General features: G+C 41.3%; 2 protein-coding genes across 4 annotated transcripts; one reads left to right on the forward strand and one right to left on the reverse strand.

Moving 5' to 3' along the window:
* The first annotated feature begins 13 nt into the window (after positions 1 to 13).
* Positions 14 to 3,061, forward strand: LOC118219689 (DNA-directed RNA polymerases I, II, and III subunit RPABC2-like). 2 transcript variants are annotated; one of them, XM_035403029.1, is made up of 5 exons: positions 14 to 369; positions 1,058 to 1,127; positions 1,286 to 1,371; positions 1,631 to 1,702; positions 1,910 to 3,061. In XM_035403029.1, the coding sequence occupies exons 1-5, from the start codon at positions 350 to 352 to the stop codon at positions 1,998 to 2,000; spliced, it is 339 nt and encodes a 112-aa protein (XP_035258920.1). In that variant the 5' UTR covers positions 14 to 349; the 3' UTR covers positions 2,001 to 3,061. The 2 variants fall into 2 exon arrangements, with proteins under 2 accessions (XP_035258920.1, XP_035258918.1); XM_035403027.1 differs by having other exon boundaries at positions 21 to 369; positions 1,286 to 1,416.
* Positions 3,062 to 5,051: 1,990 nt separating this feature from the next.
* Positions 5,052 to 10,594, reverse strand: LOC118219581 (transcription factor Sox-10-like). Of its 2 annotated transcripts, none has more exons than XM_035402856.1 (3): positions 10,167 to 10,594; positions 8,549 to 8,811; positions 5,052 to 8,343 (listed from the first exon to the last, which is right to left on the reverse strand). In XM_035402856.1, the coding sequence occupies exons 1-3, from the start codon at positions 10,592 to 10,594 to the stop codon at positions 7,580 to 7,582; spliced, it is 1,455 nt and encodes a 484-aa protein (XP_035258747.1). In that variant the 3' UTR covers positions 5,052 to 7,579. The 2 variants fall into 2 exon arrangements, with proteins under 2 accessions (XP_035258747.1, XP_035258748.1); XM_035402857.1 differs by having other exon boundaries at positions 7,580 to 8,343; positions 8,657 to 8,811.
* Between the last annotated feature and the right edge of the window lie 5,433 nt (positions 10,595 to 16,027).

Here is a 16,027-nt window from a genome sequence, read left to right on the forward strand (position 1 = left end):
GGAAACCGGGCCAACAGAATGATAGGTATTTTATTACAGGATGAACAGGGTAACTGACAGCAAACACAGAATTCATGCAATGCTAAATATGAAAAATTGGCATTTGTGTATGTAATGCTTTAGGCTGCGGGAAGAAATTTGAACGACAAATTCACATATAGTTGAATAAACTTTACAATCTAACTCCCTGTACCGGAAATTTTCTACGTCATACGGAAGGAAGTGATGTACAAACAGTTTGCGCCGTTTCTCATTGAGTTGCAACGTTACGAATATTTAACATTTTTCTGGTGGTATTGAACATTCTCATTTATCTCTGTAGAGAGTAAGGCGGTATATAACCACAAACATGTCTGACAACGAAGACAAGTAAGTTGTTGTTAAATTCCGTTATTCTTATAAGATTGATTTCTGGCTATTTTCTGTTGTGCTCTCGCCTTTCCATGCCACTGAATCCTGGTCACGCTTACTTGTTTATCTAGCATGCCACCTAGCGAGTACGGTAGTTAGCTAGCTAATCAAAGTCAACTGGCAGTTTTTCAAAGTAAAAAATGAATTAATATATCTAAAAGCTTAAGACGAGAATTAACGCAGAACGTAGCATCTAGGTAAATAGCGTCTTGTTTCGCTTGAAAGTATGGCAGATATGAGTTGACTAATCAAACACTATTGCTGTTAACGCTAATTAGCTGGCTAAACGACACGCATCTAGGGGAATGATTCCTTTTTATTGTAATCTTGTAAGCTTTGTAAAATGACACAATAGTAGGTCATGATGGTGAACAATCCCACGATGCCTGTGTAATAGCTAACTTCCATTACTTGTTAAAACCACTTGCTTGTACATTCTGTTGTATGTGCATTGCGTGTTGTTTATGACCAGTAATATTTTGTTTCAGGGAATAACGTTATTTGTAAATTAGAAGTAAGTGTGTGAAATGCACTAGGCTCAGAAAAGCATGCACCTAATATGGCAGATGGTTCTAGTTCAAATACTTGGATTTCTGAAAATATAAAGTAGGCGTCTTGGAAAACTTCTTTTCTGTCTCCTGTTTAGTTTTGATGATGGAGATTTTGATGACGCTGAAGAGGATGAAGGGCTAGATGACCTGGAAAATGCTGAAGATGTGAGTTATTACAGGAGGGGTGTGTTCCGTCATTCCTACTGAACATGTGCATCTCCTTAACCTGACCTTGTTTCATAATTCCTTTATTTCCATTATTTCCCCCACTCTTTTGTGGTGCCCGCCCACCCTTGCTCCTGGCTTTTCCGCCCCCTCTTCAGGAGGATGCCGAGAATATTCAGATTCTACCTGCGGGGGAGGGGCAGCAGGCCAACCAGAAAAGAATCACCACGTCCTACATGACCAAGTATGAGAGAGCTAGAGTTCTGGGCACCCGGGCTCTACAGATAGCGTGAGTGCGCTTTGCGTTTGCCTGTTAGCGTGTAGCCGTCCCAGCCGTTTGCCCATTTGTTTAAAGGGGTTCGAGGCAGCCCTGAATTGTGTGTACTGAGTGAGGTATTTGGCAGTGTGTTGTTCATCGTTTGTGCTGATACACGGGTATGTACAGTTCTCCCTCTCTTCTTCTCTGTTTCACCTGAGGTTCTCACTCCTCCGTCTTCCTGCAGAATGTGTGCGCCGGTCATGGTGGAGCTGGAAGGAGAGACGGATCCTCTGCAAATTGCAATGAAGGAACTGAAGTTAGTAGCATATGCACTTACTGTATGCTATCCAAGTTTTTTTATTTTTTATTTGATGGTGTATAAACTCGTAATTCCCAAGGCACTTAAAGTGTAATTTTCCCCAGTGTTCATTCTCTCTATTGTGTCCATTTTGTTCTCTGCTTCACTGTGTCTGGGTGACAGGTGTGGACTGTGTTTCTTACTGCTATGTTTTTTTTTTTGCAGGAGCAGGAAAATCCCCATCATTATCAGGAGGTACCTGCCGGATGGGAGCTACGAGGACTGGGGCTGTGATGAGCTCATCATCACTGACTGAGGCTGAGCCGTGTGGCAGGGGAGCCCCTCTGGAACCCTGGCATGGGGAGATCGCCAGGCTGGACAAGCCCTCCCCTCCCCTCCCCTCCCCTCCCCTAATGCAGCCTTCCCCCCTGCAGAGAGATATGGACAGACCTGTGTAATAAAGCACACAGAGTATCCTGAGTATTTATGTTGCATATATTTCAAGGAAACCATCTTAGTTTGATGACATGCAGGTGTTGTAGGTGCACTGCACTTAAAACAAGACCAGGTCAAAACCTAGTATATGGCTGGACCTAACACACTTCATCCGGCCGGCCAATGGTGTATCTTCATCAGTCACTCAGTCACAGACATTCGCATTTGTAGGGTTGGCCCCGCAGTCCAGCCAAAAATTGTGAGGGTGGTGTATGTACACCCATCATCCTCAAGAGGGAGATCAACATCTAGGCAATGTGGGGGGGTGGGGGGGAATGCTCTTACTACAGTTGATCAGATCTTTCTGAACATTGGTAAAGTGGCAGCAGCTAAAATGTGTTCCATCTTCTTCCATTTATGTGTGAAAATATTTTATAAGTTTTTTTAAAAGTAATAAAGCCTGTCTTAAAGATTTTCTCTTGTTACTCTAGGTTATATTTGCAACAGTAGTGGCTGATTTAAAATTGCCCGTAACAGACTTTCTCTCAATGGTTCTGTGTCTTTGTGTTTTTAATTTCTGGATGTTACAGCAGTAGATTCTGTATGCAACAGTAGCTAATGTCCTGCACAGATGAGAGAAGTGGACTGTGCTCTTTGCTGCTTCATAAAACCTTGATCAGGGTTAAATTACTTTTTTTTTTAGTGAAGTGTATAGGTGCATTCAGACTAGACTCGATAAATAGTAATAAACCTCAAGGTGCTTCACAGTGATCTGATTCTACTTTTAGCCATAATTCATAATAACTGTGTTGGGGTGCTTGGGCTCATCAGATTGGTGAGTCTACTGAGAAATTACCTTTGGCTTTGTGTGAATTGTGAAAAGTTGGTTGTTGTGTAGTAACAGTCTGCAAACCTACAAGTAATAAACTGATTTCAGGCAAATTATTTTAGTAACGTATGCACTTTATTACTCTGTACAAACATTGTGAGCTGAACTTTTTGTACTTTATACTTCTTTTCCTACAAGCTGAAAAGGAAGCTGATTCACCACGCACAGACGTGGCTGCATAAGCAGTGTTTAAAATATCCGGTCCTCCGATACTTCCTGTATGTCAGTGGCGAGCGGGTAGGTCTAATGAAGCCACGTCATTCCACCTCTCACCTGCACAGTCGCAGACACACAGTCCATCCATTGTTTTTTGTGGAAGTGGGTGGCATTTCCAAAGGTTGCGGGAAGCCATGTCGTAGGGGACAGGACAAGAGGGGGTTGGCAGATTGAACAATTGGAAGTCCCCCTTCTAATTATGAGCGCTCTTGAATGGGTGCCAGTGGTACCTAGGCCCTGTAGTTTTCTAGTGTCCAAAGGAAGGAATGTGGGATCAACGGTGACCTGACCAGGTCAACAATACTGAGGGACCTGGATGTTGATAAACATCAGCATGGCTTGAGTGCTGACACTGCTTAATTACACAAATCACAGTGTTATCCCTGTCGCCCAGCAACGCATATGTGCTTTGGCTGTGATATTTAATACAATTAAGATATTTGCAGTTGAGCATGGGATATCATGGTAATTAGGGGTAAACAAATGGTGTTAGAAACATATAAACTGCACTAATCTCTCTTTCCTCTTCCCCCTTCTTATTCCTTTAGGGTCCTCTTTGTTTCTCTACTTTTTTGATTTTTAAAAATTTTATTTTTTGTGTAAATAGCTTCAGCTCGGCCTACAGCATAGCTGCAATGTCTGCAGGCTAACGCATCTAGCCAGCCTCTGGTTCTTTTCACTCGCTGTCCCGGAGGACTACACTTAATACGGATTGGGTGGGGGACTGTGTATGAAAGTGCCTTTGTATCATTGTAGAACTACAGACTAGGCAGTTTCTGCTTATGGCTTTCTCTCTGCCCCGCCCCTCTTCCCCATTCTCATTCTCAATGGTTCTTTGTCTAAGAAAGTAACACACAGCCAATTAAATTGAAGAATTAGGAGTCAGGCTTAACTATGTGCGCACACACACATATACACAAACACACACACGCGCACACACACACACACACACACAAACACACACTCTCACACAAACATACACACACACGCACACACACACAGAAAGGCATTAGCCTACTTAGTAACGAGGGAGTGCTACATACAGTGGCGTTGCTGTTGTCTGCATGGTGGTGAACTCCAGTGTGTAATGTTATATGTGCTGTATTGTGGTGCAGTGCGCTTGGGTAGTTTGTCTGTGCGCATGAACAGAATCGGTCGTGGGAATTCTGGCACCAGGGGCACCTGTGCATTGCTCTCAGTCATGTAGCAGGGCTGCTGCTTATGAATCGTTAAGTTTTATTATGGGCTGTTTCCCCCCCATCTCTCTGTAAGAAAGTAGAGATGGTGTCCTGCTTTACACATTTATGCCCAAGGAGTCATCATGGAGTCATCAGTTAATGAAAGAACGCTTAGCTGTGCCATGTTGCTGTATCACTGTGGAATGCACAGAATGTTCTCGTAAATACAATACTATTCATCGTACCCATAAAAATATATTTAAATTACAGGAAACTGGTCATGCAGTGTTGTGAATTTGCGCTGTGCTTTTTTTCTTTGATTCATTCCAGTGCGTGTGTATTTGTTACTCCCTGAATTTTCATTTGCATTTGTCCCTCAGTTTTTTTTAGTTTGTTTAGTAGGAATAACAGGAATAGTACAGTAGGAATAATAAGTCAATTTGCAAATCACATGACTTTTACAAAAACAGAACACATATTTATTTAGTATAAAAACGTTATTAGGAGTCCCTCTTTTTATAGGTTTTCAAATTAGGCTGACATAAACAAACTTATTCCTACCCGACAAGGGTAACAGTAGCGACACAAAACAATATAAGTTGTACAACACCTTAGAACTATTTAGGGAATAAATGACAGTATCAGCAAATATAAATAGTTTGTTTTAATACATAACATTTAAAAAACAACACAAAGTCTGACAATAAAAAACAAGTTTATGTTGTAAAAGGAAACAACATTTCAGAAATGTAAAATATGCCTTTCAAAAGATGAACCAGACAATAAGAAATAGTATTGTATAAAATGCACAAATCTCAAATAAGAAACCCAAGATACTTCACATTGTTTAGGGGCAGAGATCAGAAGTGGGAACTTGGAGCTTCATGGTCCTGCATTTCTGGGGAAGGAATGAAAGGGACAACTAGGAACAGGTTTTAAACTTCGACACACATGAACATTGGCCCTTGTAAATAGAGCATTTTTCTACACAGCTATATGTTCATATTTTTCCTCCTGTGTTCCACAAATTTCCTTGGCATCAAGACAAAACACATGGCAATCACCTACTACATATTTTATGATTGCTTCATAACTACAGATTCCGAGACACATTTTGGCAAGTATCCAGGACAAATCTTATGGAACCTAAGGCTTGCTCGGTGATTTAAATGAGCTTAGAACTGTATCTTGCTTTAATGGCAATGTGCGCAACGGCATAGGTTCCAACCCTCAGGAAAGCTGAAGGTAGAATGAGGATTTAAATGCTCTTAGGATATGACGCGAGCAGGTTCTGAAGGCCCTTTAGGAAACCCTGATTCCCCTTCAGCTCATTGTCTTCTGTATTTGGAATGTTTGTCCTTTCAAATATTTACTGGATTAATGTAGATTGCATACAGTGTGCAAAAAGATTTGTGACTTTTCCCCCATCCACCTCTCCCAAAACTTTATCTCTACCCTGCTTTAACCTCTGACAAGAGAACCCAGTCTACGGAAACATCAAAAGTAAATCAATTTTCTGATGATCAAGCTATATATTTGGAGCACGGGGGACACAGCACTGAACACTGCATTGTCCACATTGGCACGTTATGGATTGTGGTTTATGTTTTCTGCTCTCTCTGCCTCCTAGTCCTTCATTCACTGATTTCCATGCTCAGGCACCTCCTGATCTCTGTGATAACTACCTTAAAATGACAAAAAAGCCATATAAAAGATAAAAATGGCATAATAAAACAAGTTAAAGCTGATTATTGGACAAATACACTGGCGTGTTGCACTAAACTGTACAATTGAAAAAGAAACATTGAAAAACATAGTTATACAGAGATGCACAGACATATCAGTGTACTACATTAATGACAAGAACATAATTAAAGAATAATTAAGCAAACGTTAAACAAAACAGCAATGATCGCATAATACAATTTTCTTTGAAAATACAGGAAAAATTCAGTTTGGTTAATCGAAAAGGAGTATTATTCAATATAAAAATGATCATATTCCTATGAATATACACTTCATTTTGTATCATCCCCATTTTTTCCCCAATACTTTGGCATGATCCCACCATTGAACCCAGAGCTTAAATCCCAGCTGAAAAGTTAAATTTGCCCTGGGACTGTTTGGAAGAGTCCACTGAGACTCATCACGGAGGTGGGGGTTAGTGTCAGTTTTGTTTCGTTCATGCAGTAAGCTAAGGCACATCGTTTAAATGGCAGGAAACTCAAAAAAACCCCTGGACTGCTTTCTACTCCTTCCACATTTGCTTGATGCGTAATCTCTACCAATGGTGGCCGTACGCTGCTGTACTGACTAGGGCTGACTGGGCTGCTTCTATATGATTGGCTCTCACTGTCAGTGCTAAATGAACAGAAGGTCATGTAGACCCGTATACAGGTTTAACATGAAATGACAACCGAAAAATCAGTCAAAAGAGAAATCGAGGACAGTTCAAGCAGGAAGGTTCAGTTTTGATATGTGAACCATACGGTGACATACAGTCATAAAATATTAGTTACTGTTTTATCATTTTTATGCAACACAGCTGATTAAAATTACGTTTAAGATCTCGGACATGGGTTTGATGTTCCACGGTACTTTATGCTCCAATTAAAGGAATATTCATTGAAACGATTCTGACTTTCATTGGTCTGTCTTCTGAGCCTCTGGCTCAATCTATGGTGTACATCTGGACTTGGAGTGTGACAAACAGCTTCAACATATATACAGACTTTGGAAATGGTATGTACAAACAACATAATACTTAAATGAAGTGTGTCCGTAGTTTAGACCAAAAAAGAAAATGCTTTGAATCTCTCTTCTAATATTTAGTTTTTTTATGAGACTCGCATTCATCCTTTTTCCATAACTGAAAATATTGTACATTTAGAGTCATTTTTGAGGACAAATCAGCAACAGTCTAATTTGTACTGTACGTCTCGCCCAGAACATGGTCCTAAATCTGACTTTGTGTCTGTTGGCACACTAAACGAGAGCGGGTGCATCCTAAACTGAAGCACGTACGGACCTAAACCAGGGATTTTTCAGCAGTGATAGTCCCTCCAGTGTCCCTCTGAGCTGAGCTCGAAACTGACCGGAAGCAGTCCTTCCATATCCGTCCCACTGCAGCGCTCCCCCCTCTGTGTCTCTAAATTGTGGCCCCGCTCTCCCGCCCCCTCACGGTCGGGACAGGGTGGTGTAGACGGGCTGCTCCCAGTGCGGCGGGCTGTGCGACGGGGGCGCGCTGCCCGGGTCGCTGATGGCGGTGTAGAGGGGCCTCTGGGACGGGCCCATGTAGGAGAAGGCCGAGTAGAGGCCCGAGGGGGAGCCGGAGTGGGTGTAGTAGGACCCGGAGGTCTGGTGGTCCCCGTACTCAAACTGGGCCCGGGAGGCCAGCGCAGGGAAGGCCGAGCCGTAGTGGGGGAGGCCGAGCGGGGTGTAGGTGACGTGGGACCCCCCTGGGGCCGCCTCGGCGAAGTGGCCCCCCGAGGAGGCCTCGCTCTTGATCTGGGCCTTGGAGGAGTCCGGGCTGAGGGAGGAGTGCTGCTGCTGGTGCTGCTTGGAGAGCCAGGCCGCCGAGTGTCCGCTGGCCGCGGCCAGGGCGTAGGCGTAGGGCGTGGCCGAGGACCCCGCCCCGCCGCCCCCCGCCCCGCCCTGCCCCATGCCCGGGTGCCCGTTGGGAGGCAGGTACTGGTCGAACTCGTTCACGTCGAAGGGCTCCATGTTGGCTATCACCTCGTGGCTGATCTCGCCGATGTCCATGTTGCCGAAGTCGATGTGCGGTTTCCCCGCGCCCGATCCAGATGCCCCCTCCCCCGCGGAGCCCAGCCCGCCCCGGGCCCCGCCTCCTCCGCCACCTTCCCGCTTCCCTTCTCCCGATTTCCCAGAGTGCAGCTCTGTCTTCGGAGTGGTGGGGGGTGTTGGGGGGCTGTGGCTTTGACCTGCACAGACATGAAAGAGAGGGAGGCATTAGGACGGCTGCAGGCCAAAGTCTAGTGCTAAGAGAGAAAGTGAACTGAAAGAGACAGACAAAGGGAAGGAGAAATAGACCATAGATTAAACTAGTAAAAAGAGGAGAGACTGTAGGGATATGTTGGAGGGGAACTTATGCTGTGTTTTTCAGTTAACTCAAACCCCACAGCTCACCTGCTGAATGAGGCTGATGCCCATCGGCCAATGGAGACCCTGCTCCCCCGGAGTGGGCGTGCTCCAGGTGAAGGCTCTTGTATTGTGATTGGCTGTGGCTGCCCTCACCTTCAGAGTGGGCGTCGGCCTCGGAGCCGGAGGCCAGCTTCCCGTTCTTGCGGCGGCGCGGCTGGTACTTGTACTCGGGGTAGTCCTTCTTGTGCTGTTTGCGCAGCCTCTCCGCTTCCTCGATGAAGGGCTTCTTGTCATTCTCATTTAGGAGTCTGAGAGGGAGAAGAAGGAGACACAGCAAAAATCACTATTTACTCACAATGAACACAAATGAAGCCTAATAGGTCAGTAATTAATAGTTAATTGCGTGTGCGAGAAAGAAATTGTAACTGGAGTTCATTCTAACCACCTGATGTCCTGCTAATTATCTTCCTTGACCAATAACACTAATATACAGATCCTCTCTGTATATTAGTGTCTTGGTTTCGATCTTGGTTTCGATATATATAATCTCTCAAAGAATGCTAGAGTAATGCAGTTGGCAGTTCATGCAAATAAATCTTGATCTAATGCTCAAAAAACGCAAAATGACAAAGAAATAGAATGCTAGTAATGTGCCACAGAATTGTGGTAAAGGACACATTAACCCCGCAAAGAATATTTTCATTGCATTGTTTCCACCTTTAAACTTTGCACATGGCAAATAAAACATGAACTGAATTGTCAAAACCTTGATTTTCAGCTTGCATGCGCGAGGAAACCCGCCCCAGTTTTATGACGCACACGTACTCCCCCCAGGGATCATAATGGGCAATAGCAGCGCATACCATTTAAAAAAATGTTAGACGCGGCAGTATTTGTCTGGGTTTGAATTTTCAACAGTATGGACCTTGAGAACACAGTAATGACCTTCATGGTTAAAATCCAATTTTTCATTAAAACAGCAATTGTTTTTCAACTGGATTAATTTTAATTCCCTTGTCTTCTAGTAAGAATGTTCAAGAAATGAAGTGAGTTGAGCTAAAATAAAATAAAATAAAAATAGGCGATGTAATATTACATCGGAAGAACTTTATTGTCCACAACTGGAAATGTGCCCCTTGATATCGTCCATGAAATAATTCAATCATTAAATAAACATATACAGCCATATTGGCAATATGGACGCTGTAGGTCCCTTAGTTCAATGTTACAGTTCTAGAAACTCCCTTCGGCAACTTAGGACAGTAAAAAAGTATCAACTTGCGTTTGACATGCATTATACATTACAGCACACATTCGCATAGGCAGATAGGCCAATTTAACATTAGTGCAAGGCTTCCATGCAAATAAATACTGCCAACCTGTTGTGATTTTTATATTTAACCATGGGACGATGAATGTCTCAATTGCAAGTGCAATATGGAGTAAGTACATGAATGGTGCAGGTGTGTGGAGTAACAAAGCTGAATATGTATAAAATGAATGTATTTGCCAGCAGTATATCCATTAATACACGATACAAATTTAAAGCTTTAGCATGCCAACTGTAGGCTACAATACACCTGACAGTACACCCCCGACATAGAATATGAAGGTGTTTAAGTTGAAATTTTAACAGCCCGTCCCACGCACGGTACAATCATACCTCCACAGTTTGCCCAAAGTTTTGCTGAGTTCCGCGTTGTGCAGTTGAGGGTACTGGTCGGCCAGTTTCCGGCGCGCAGCCTGCGCCCACACCATGAAAGCATTCATAGGCCTCTTAACGTGAGGCTTGCTCTTGCTTCCCGAGTTGACGCGCACGGGCATGGGCACCAGAGTCCAGTCGTAGCCATTCAGCACCTGGCTGACGGCCTCACGAATGCCAAGCGTAAAGCGATCATCTTCTTCGTCCGATTTAACCGCGGTTCCACCTGTCTCGCTGCCCACACCTGGAATCTGATGCTGTGGCGTGACTAAAGGTGAGTCGCTCCCGCCCATTGCTCCCGAGCAGTGACCAGGCGACAGCGAGAGAGCATCGTCGGAGGCTCCAGGACTCATCTCCACTTCTGACAAACTCTGATCTTCTCCCGACATGTTCTTCTGTACCACAAGAGGAGCTGAATGAAAACGGCAACGTAAATGCGTCCTGATTGGGGGGACTATTTCTTACGACAAATATGTCGTGGATGGCAGAACGTAGAACGTACGTATACGGTTTTTTTTGTTCTTTATCAAATAAGAGAAAGATAAAACACGCAAGAATTCGCGCGTCTTACTTTGGGGTTTTTTCTACGCTCCCCGTTTTTTCTTTCTAGTCTCTATTTGGAGTTCCTGATTTTCTCCGCGGACAGGGTTACTTCCATTCGTGTTAACGTCTTCGTTTTTTCTTCTTCCAGTCTCACCCCTTTTTTCGCAGCCTGCAGTGAATGTTGTATGCTTTCTTCTTTTCTGTATAGTTGCACTTTTAAAGATTTTTTTCCTGGAAAAAAGATGCAAAAAGAAGCTGTTTGAAATTGTTATTTTTGAAGGAGAAATACTGCAGAAAACAGCACTTATATTGTGCAGCACGTGGGTAAGTGTTTTCTGATCAGTGGAGAAAACCAACCCAGTGTAAATAATGTTGTCAATAATCCTCAGGCGTCTATAGGCCCTTATGAAAAAGCAACAACAATTAAATTAGCCTTTTCACATGTGAAAATCTGAATTTCACATTTGAATTTAACATTTTCACGTGTGAATTAAAATATTCTCATGTAAAAAGAAAATGTCACCTGTTTTCGCACGGGAAAACTGAACATGTGGCTTGATATAGCATAGCTATACCTTTTATCGCTCTTATAAACCGGATTATGTTGTTCACTTGAGTACTCTTCACGTGTGGTTTTTGAACACGCGATTCTTTTCGTGAGGGGAATCACGGCGATGCTTTGTAGTTGAAACAGAATCACCGGAGACGTGCTTAGGCCTTATTATTAAACGTAGCCTACAAATAACCTAATAGTTATCCCCTATGTAAATAGATCGGTTATACACCTTTTAGGTAGGCTACATGTTATTATTCAATTAAAGTATCAGTTTACTTATCGCCATGGCTTGGCCATGTGTGTCTGTCACATATTCCCCATTGCCCCTAATAAACTTATGTTTAAAGCTTGACAGTTATTGCAAGCTCTCGGGAGGGAAAGTGTTGGAATAACACGAGACCACACTACTACAGGGATTCGATTTATACCTTTGAGTTCTTATATAAACAGGGGCAGGCGCTGGAAATAGAAGGCGCCTCAAGGTGTGTGCATATGCGCGCGTGTCATGAGAACGGTGGTTATTTTTAGGGACAGGGTAATAGACTACATTATATTGGCTTCTGTCCATACTGATGGCAGTGACCGGACGGTACGGATCCTATTTAATATAAATCATTTCACATGCGTAAAAAGTACACAATAAAAAGAACAATTGTTGGTTTCTTGTTTTGTTTTTCTTTATTATTTGGAACATTTAGTGCAACAGCGATGGCGCTTTATTCCTAGAGTAGGCCAATGCTGTAAGAAAATACGAAAAGCGTATGTGTCCAAGATTTGCGCGCAATTTTAGTTAATTTCAATGTATAAATAAAAGTGACATGAAAAAGTTAGTCAGTTAAACTGTTAGAGTGAATCGAAATACACATTCCTACTTGTTTTACACCCCAACAAATGTATCGGCATGCTGGTGTGCGTAACAAAACTTATTCAGTGTGTATTTGATACTGTAGTCAAATCTCCCTGTGAATCTCAGATTGACATTTAATGTATCTTCCCCAAGGGCGCTGGTCCAAGGGTTGACGCCTACTTTTGGTCGATAACAATTACAGAGCTCGATTACAGTGCAATCTCTACTGTGCAATCTGTGATATGAATTATTTAAAAAAATATTTCTACTGCATATCTACTTTTTTATATAAAAGGTTCTGCGGATTTATTGTCTCTCTTAGTGTCTTTTAGTCTCCTTTTCTTTACGCACGCTGCAATCAACAAGAAAAATCCCTTGTATGTGTAAATATACTTGGCCAATAAAAGGATTTTAATTCTGATATCAAGCCAGAGACTATCGTAAATCGGTGTTAATAGGAAGCCATTTTAGTTGACCTGTATGCGCCATTCTTAAAGTTTGCTGTTACCGAGTAGACGCGCGTGGGGCATGGGCACCATATAGTCCAGTCGTAGCCATTCAGTACCTGGCTGACCGCCTCACGGATTTGTGGGCTACTAGGCCTACTAATCTAAAATGAGCTTTTAATTGATTTCAAAGCGCAGGCATTGAGGAAGTTCACCATCTTTGCATTTCATTAGGCCTAACTCGTCGGTACGCCTCCGATATGTTTATTTAGACATGTCTCATAACGTGTAGCTCAAAGCTGGCTTGAAAATTAGGTGTCAATTAACTCTATCATTCGTGAATCTCGAAATACATATTTGAAATGATGTTTTTTCTGAATTCTATAGTAAATCTATAGTATATTTTCAAGAAAATTATGGACTTATGTAAGATCGATTGGACCGGCAACGAGAGAAAACAGAGAGCTTCTGTATCTCGACACGTTCTGTCTTGTCAATGAATACATTTGCGACACAAAGCAATCATTCTCTTTGGATTGCCGGCCAGTTTACACGAGTCTCACAATGGGGGAAATATTCATTATAAGTAATATGACTGCCTGTAACCATTCATCTTTATATAAAATTACATGACGTAAGCCTACAAGCCTAGCCTATATTTTCAGCATTCCATTGGGCTAATTCGTTAGTCTATTCTAAATATGTTCATCGAGGAAAATATTAGGCTAATGTTTATGCGGTTGTTTTAATAGACACTTATCTCATAAATCACCTGAATACAACGCTTCTTATAGGTCTGCAACATTTCAATGGTTTCCTTTATTTCGGCAACCACTTAGCTCATATTACTTTCAAATCTCGAATAAATTGCATTTGCTTAAATTGAATAAAATCATATTATGCATTCCGAAGTTAAATTAAGCTTACAATGGTGTATTTAGACCTACATTTAAAACAGAAATAAAAAATAAACAATTTCTTGAGCTGACAACGACATTTATCGAAGATCGAATTTTAATATCGTTCTAAAAATATTATCAAATTAGCCTACTCCATTTTGCATTATTTTTATGCTTAATTTTAAAGAAGACTCTGAGAAATGCGACTAAACGGTTAGAACTATTTTAAGGTTAACTGATGATTAAGACGCTGTTAGAAAGTGATTTATAGCTGTGAAATGTGTTTCAGCATTGGCCCTGACAAATGTGAAAGTTCAATTTGGAACGCGCATTGATAGCATTTCCTCCATATTTTATGTTACTCTTGCAAACTGCCAGTGTTTGATATTTCCTTGAGATACCAAAGCTTTAGGCCCTGGTTAATGCAACATTCTATTCTGGCGAAAGCACAATATTGAACAGCATAGTTACAGTATGTATAGAACACGCCAATTTACATCCTACACGAGGAGACCATTTTAAAGAGGGCGGCTCTTGTTGAGTTTAAAACAACAAACATATAAAATAGGCATTAAATAGGCTATAGGCAGCCCATTTCACATTCTAAATTCTACAGTTATCTTAATGTCGAATCTGTTGCTTGCTATTGCTTTTTTTCGGAAGAGGTTGAGGTGATAATGATAAGGCCAGCACGAGATAGACTTCACGGCCCATTATCTGGTCACCTGCGGCTGCGCCTTCAGAGAATAAGGCCAAAAGGTGCACCTGTCTAAAGCGTTAGCATAACCACAAGAGCAACGAAAAGAAACAGACATACCTACATTGGGAACATAGCATAGATCTTTGACTGCAAGTGTTCATCGTATGATACATACATCCCGTGTGGACTACACTCTTGAATAATTAAATAACTGGGAGGAACAAACTCTCCTAGCAGATTAAGAACACGGATAATTTTTGGTATATTGTTAAAATCGCTATCCTTTTTGAGTGTCAGTCCCCTAATGGCATGCTTCAACTCTAAATGGCAAATGAAAAGAAAATCATATAGCCCGCAAAGCAAATTTAATGTCAACGACGCAACGATTGTGTTAATATATGCAGATAATCAGATAATCATTTTTTTTACAGAATCATACATTTTTATAGCCGACATTATTATATACATTAGTATACAAAATTTTGGCCTACTCAAAGATTTAAGTTGTTGATTGCTCCAAGGTAAATGAAATGTTGTAATTTGTATGTAATAAGCTCTTAAAGATTTAAATTAACGCAGGCTATTCGAAGCAACAAAACCAAGAAGATCGTTACAGCTAACGAAGACAGCCTCTTTGAAGTTTTTTGTAGGCTAATACCTTCCAAAAAATCGGAAAGTTAACAACAACAACAATAATAATAATAATTCTATTAATAATGTCTTACATCAACTGAAATAATGACAGAACATATAATAATAATAATAATAATAATAATAATAATAATAATAATAATAATAATAATAATAATAATAACAATAATAATAATAATAATAGCCTAATAATAATAATAATGAAAACTATGAAAATGCTGACAAAGAAGATTAAATTTTAAAATGAACAGGTTCTAAAATTATTAGGAAAAGGGAGAAAGGGAGTCATTCTCTCAGAGTGATATAAAGAGAGAGCGAGAGAGACAGAGTTGGAGTTGTAAGCTTACTTCTGTGGAGAAATGCAGGTCGCCCGCTTAACACGAGAGATGGTGTGTTCCCAAGTTGCCAAAGTGACGCTCTCGCTCTCTCCCCAGCCCCCTCGTTCGCTGTGCCCCTTAATGAATGCCGGCTCTGTGTCGCACGCCGGGGCTTAAAGAGCTCGTTGTGTGCGGAATGAAAAAAAAGTATTTTGTGGGAAAAAAAAATCTTAAAGGAACAGCACGTCTACTCGGACGCAACACTACCACCTTGGCTCCTTGCGCCCTTTCTCTTTGGTGATTGGTTGATTGGTCACTATTTTCCCGATTTAATATCAAGGGGGCGGGATTTCTCTGGTGATTTCTGTCAGTCCTTCAGCACAGGGAGAAGTAATTAAACAGCTGTGATTTTACTGGGAGAATTATTTGGAAGTGATTTGAGAGTCTGTACTACTCGAATGCATAACGCCATGGCGGGATTTTTGTATAACTATTCAGTATACATAATTAAGAGAAAAATAACTGCAGTTGTATTACACATAAACATATAATCAGCTAAACGATTAAGCTATAATTAGTCTCACACACACAACATTTTAATGGCACTGAGACACAACGCTGAAATGTAGGCTATCTATACGACCATTTCTTTCTTGTTAAAAAGGAAGCGATATAGTTGAAAAATGCATATAGATACAACATACGAATGAATGTATATGAACACAAAATCAGTGTAAAACTCAAACTTAAACGACTGCATTTTCAGTCTAAAATAAGTTTTATTGAGTATTTGTTTGCCTGCGATACTTCGAGTCGAGCATGAGAAATTACCTTTATAATATTGTAATGATGTAATAAAGAAA

This window comes from Anguilla anguilla, chromosome 2 (genome assembly GCF_013347855.1).
Source record: "Anguilla anguilla isolate fAngAng1 chromosome 2, fAngAng1.pri, whole genome shotgun sequence".
In the NCBI taxonomy this organism is placed as follows: Eukaryota; Metazoa; Chordata; class Actinopteri; order Anguilliformes; family Anguillidae; genus Anguilla; species Anguilla anguilla.

What these genes read in the sequence shown, in the direction of transcription:
- LOC118219689 (XM_035403027.1), top strand. Translation starts at nt 350, where the DNA reads ATGTCTGACAACGAAGACAA. An exon ending in ATGTCTGACAACGAAGACAA is followed by an intron (nt 370 to 1,057) that starts GTAAGTTGTTGT and finishes TCTCCTGTTTAG; the next exon opens with TTTTGATGATGGAGATTTTG. An exon ending in ATTGCAATGAAGGAACTGAA is followed by an intron (nt 1,703 to 1,909) that starts GTTAGTAGCATA and finishes TTTTTTTTGCAG; the next exon opens with GAGCAGGAAAATCCCCATCA.
- LOC118219581 (XM_035402856.1), bottom strand. Translation starts at nt 10,594, where the DNA reads ATGTCGGGAGAAGATCAGAGTTTGTCAGAAGTGGAGATGAGTCCTGGA. An exon ending in ACTTTGGGCAAACTGTGGAG is followed by an intron (nt 8,812 to 10,166) that starts GTATGATTGTAC and finishes TCTCCCTCTCAG; the next exon opens with ACTCCTAAATGAGAATGACA. An exon ending in GCATCAGCCTCATTCAGCAG is followed by an intron (nt 8,344 to 8,548) that starts GTGAGCTGTGGG and finishes ATGTCTGTGCAG; the next exon opens with GTCAAAGCCACAGCCCCCCA.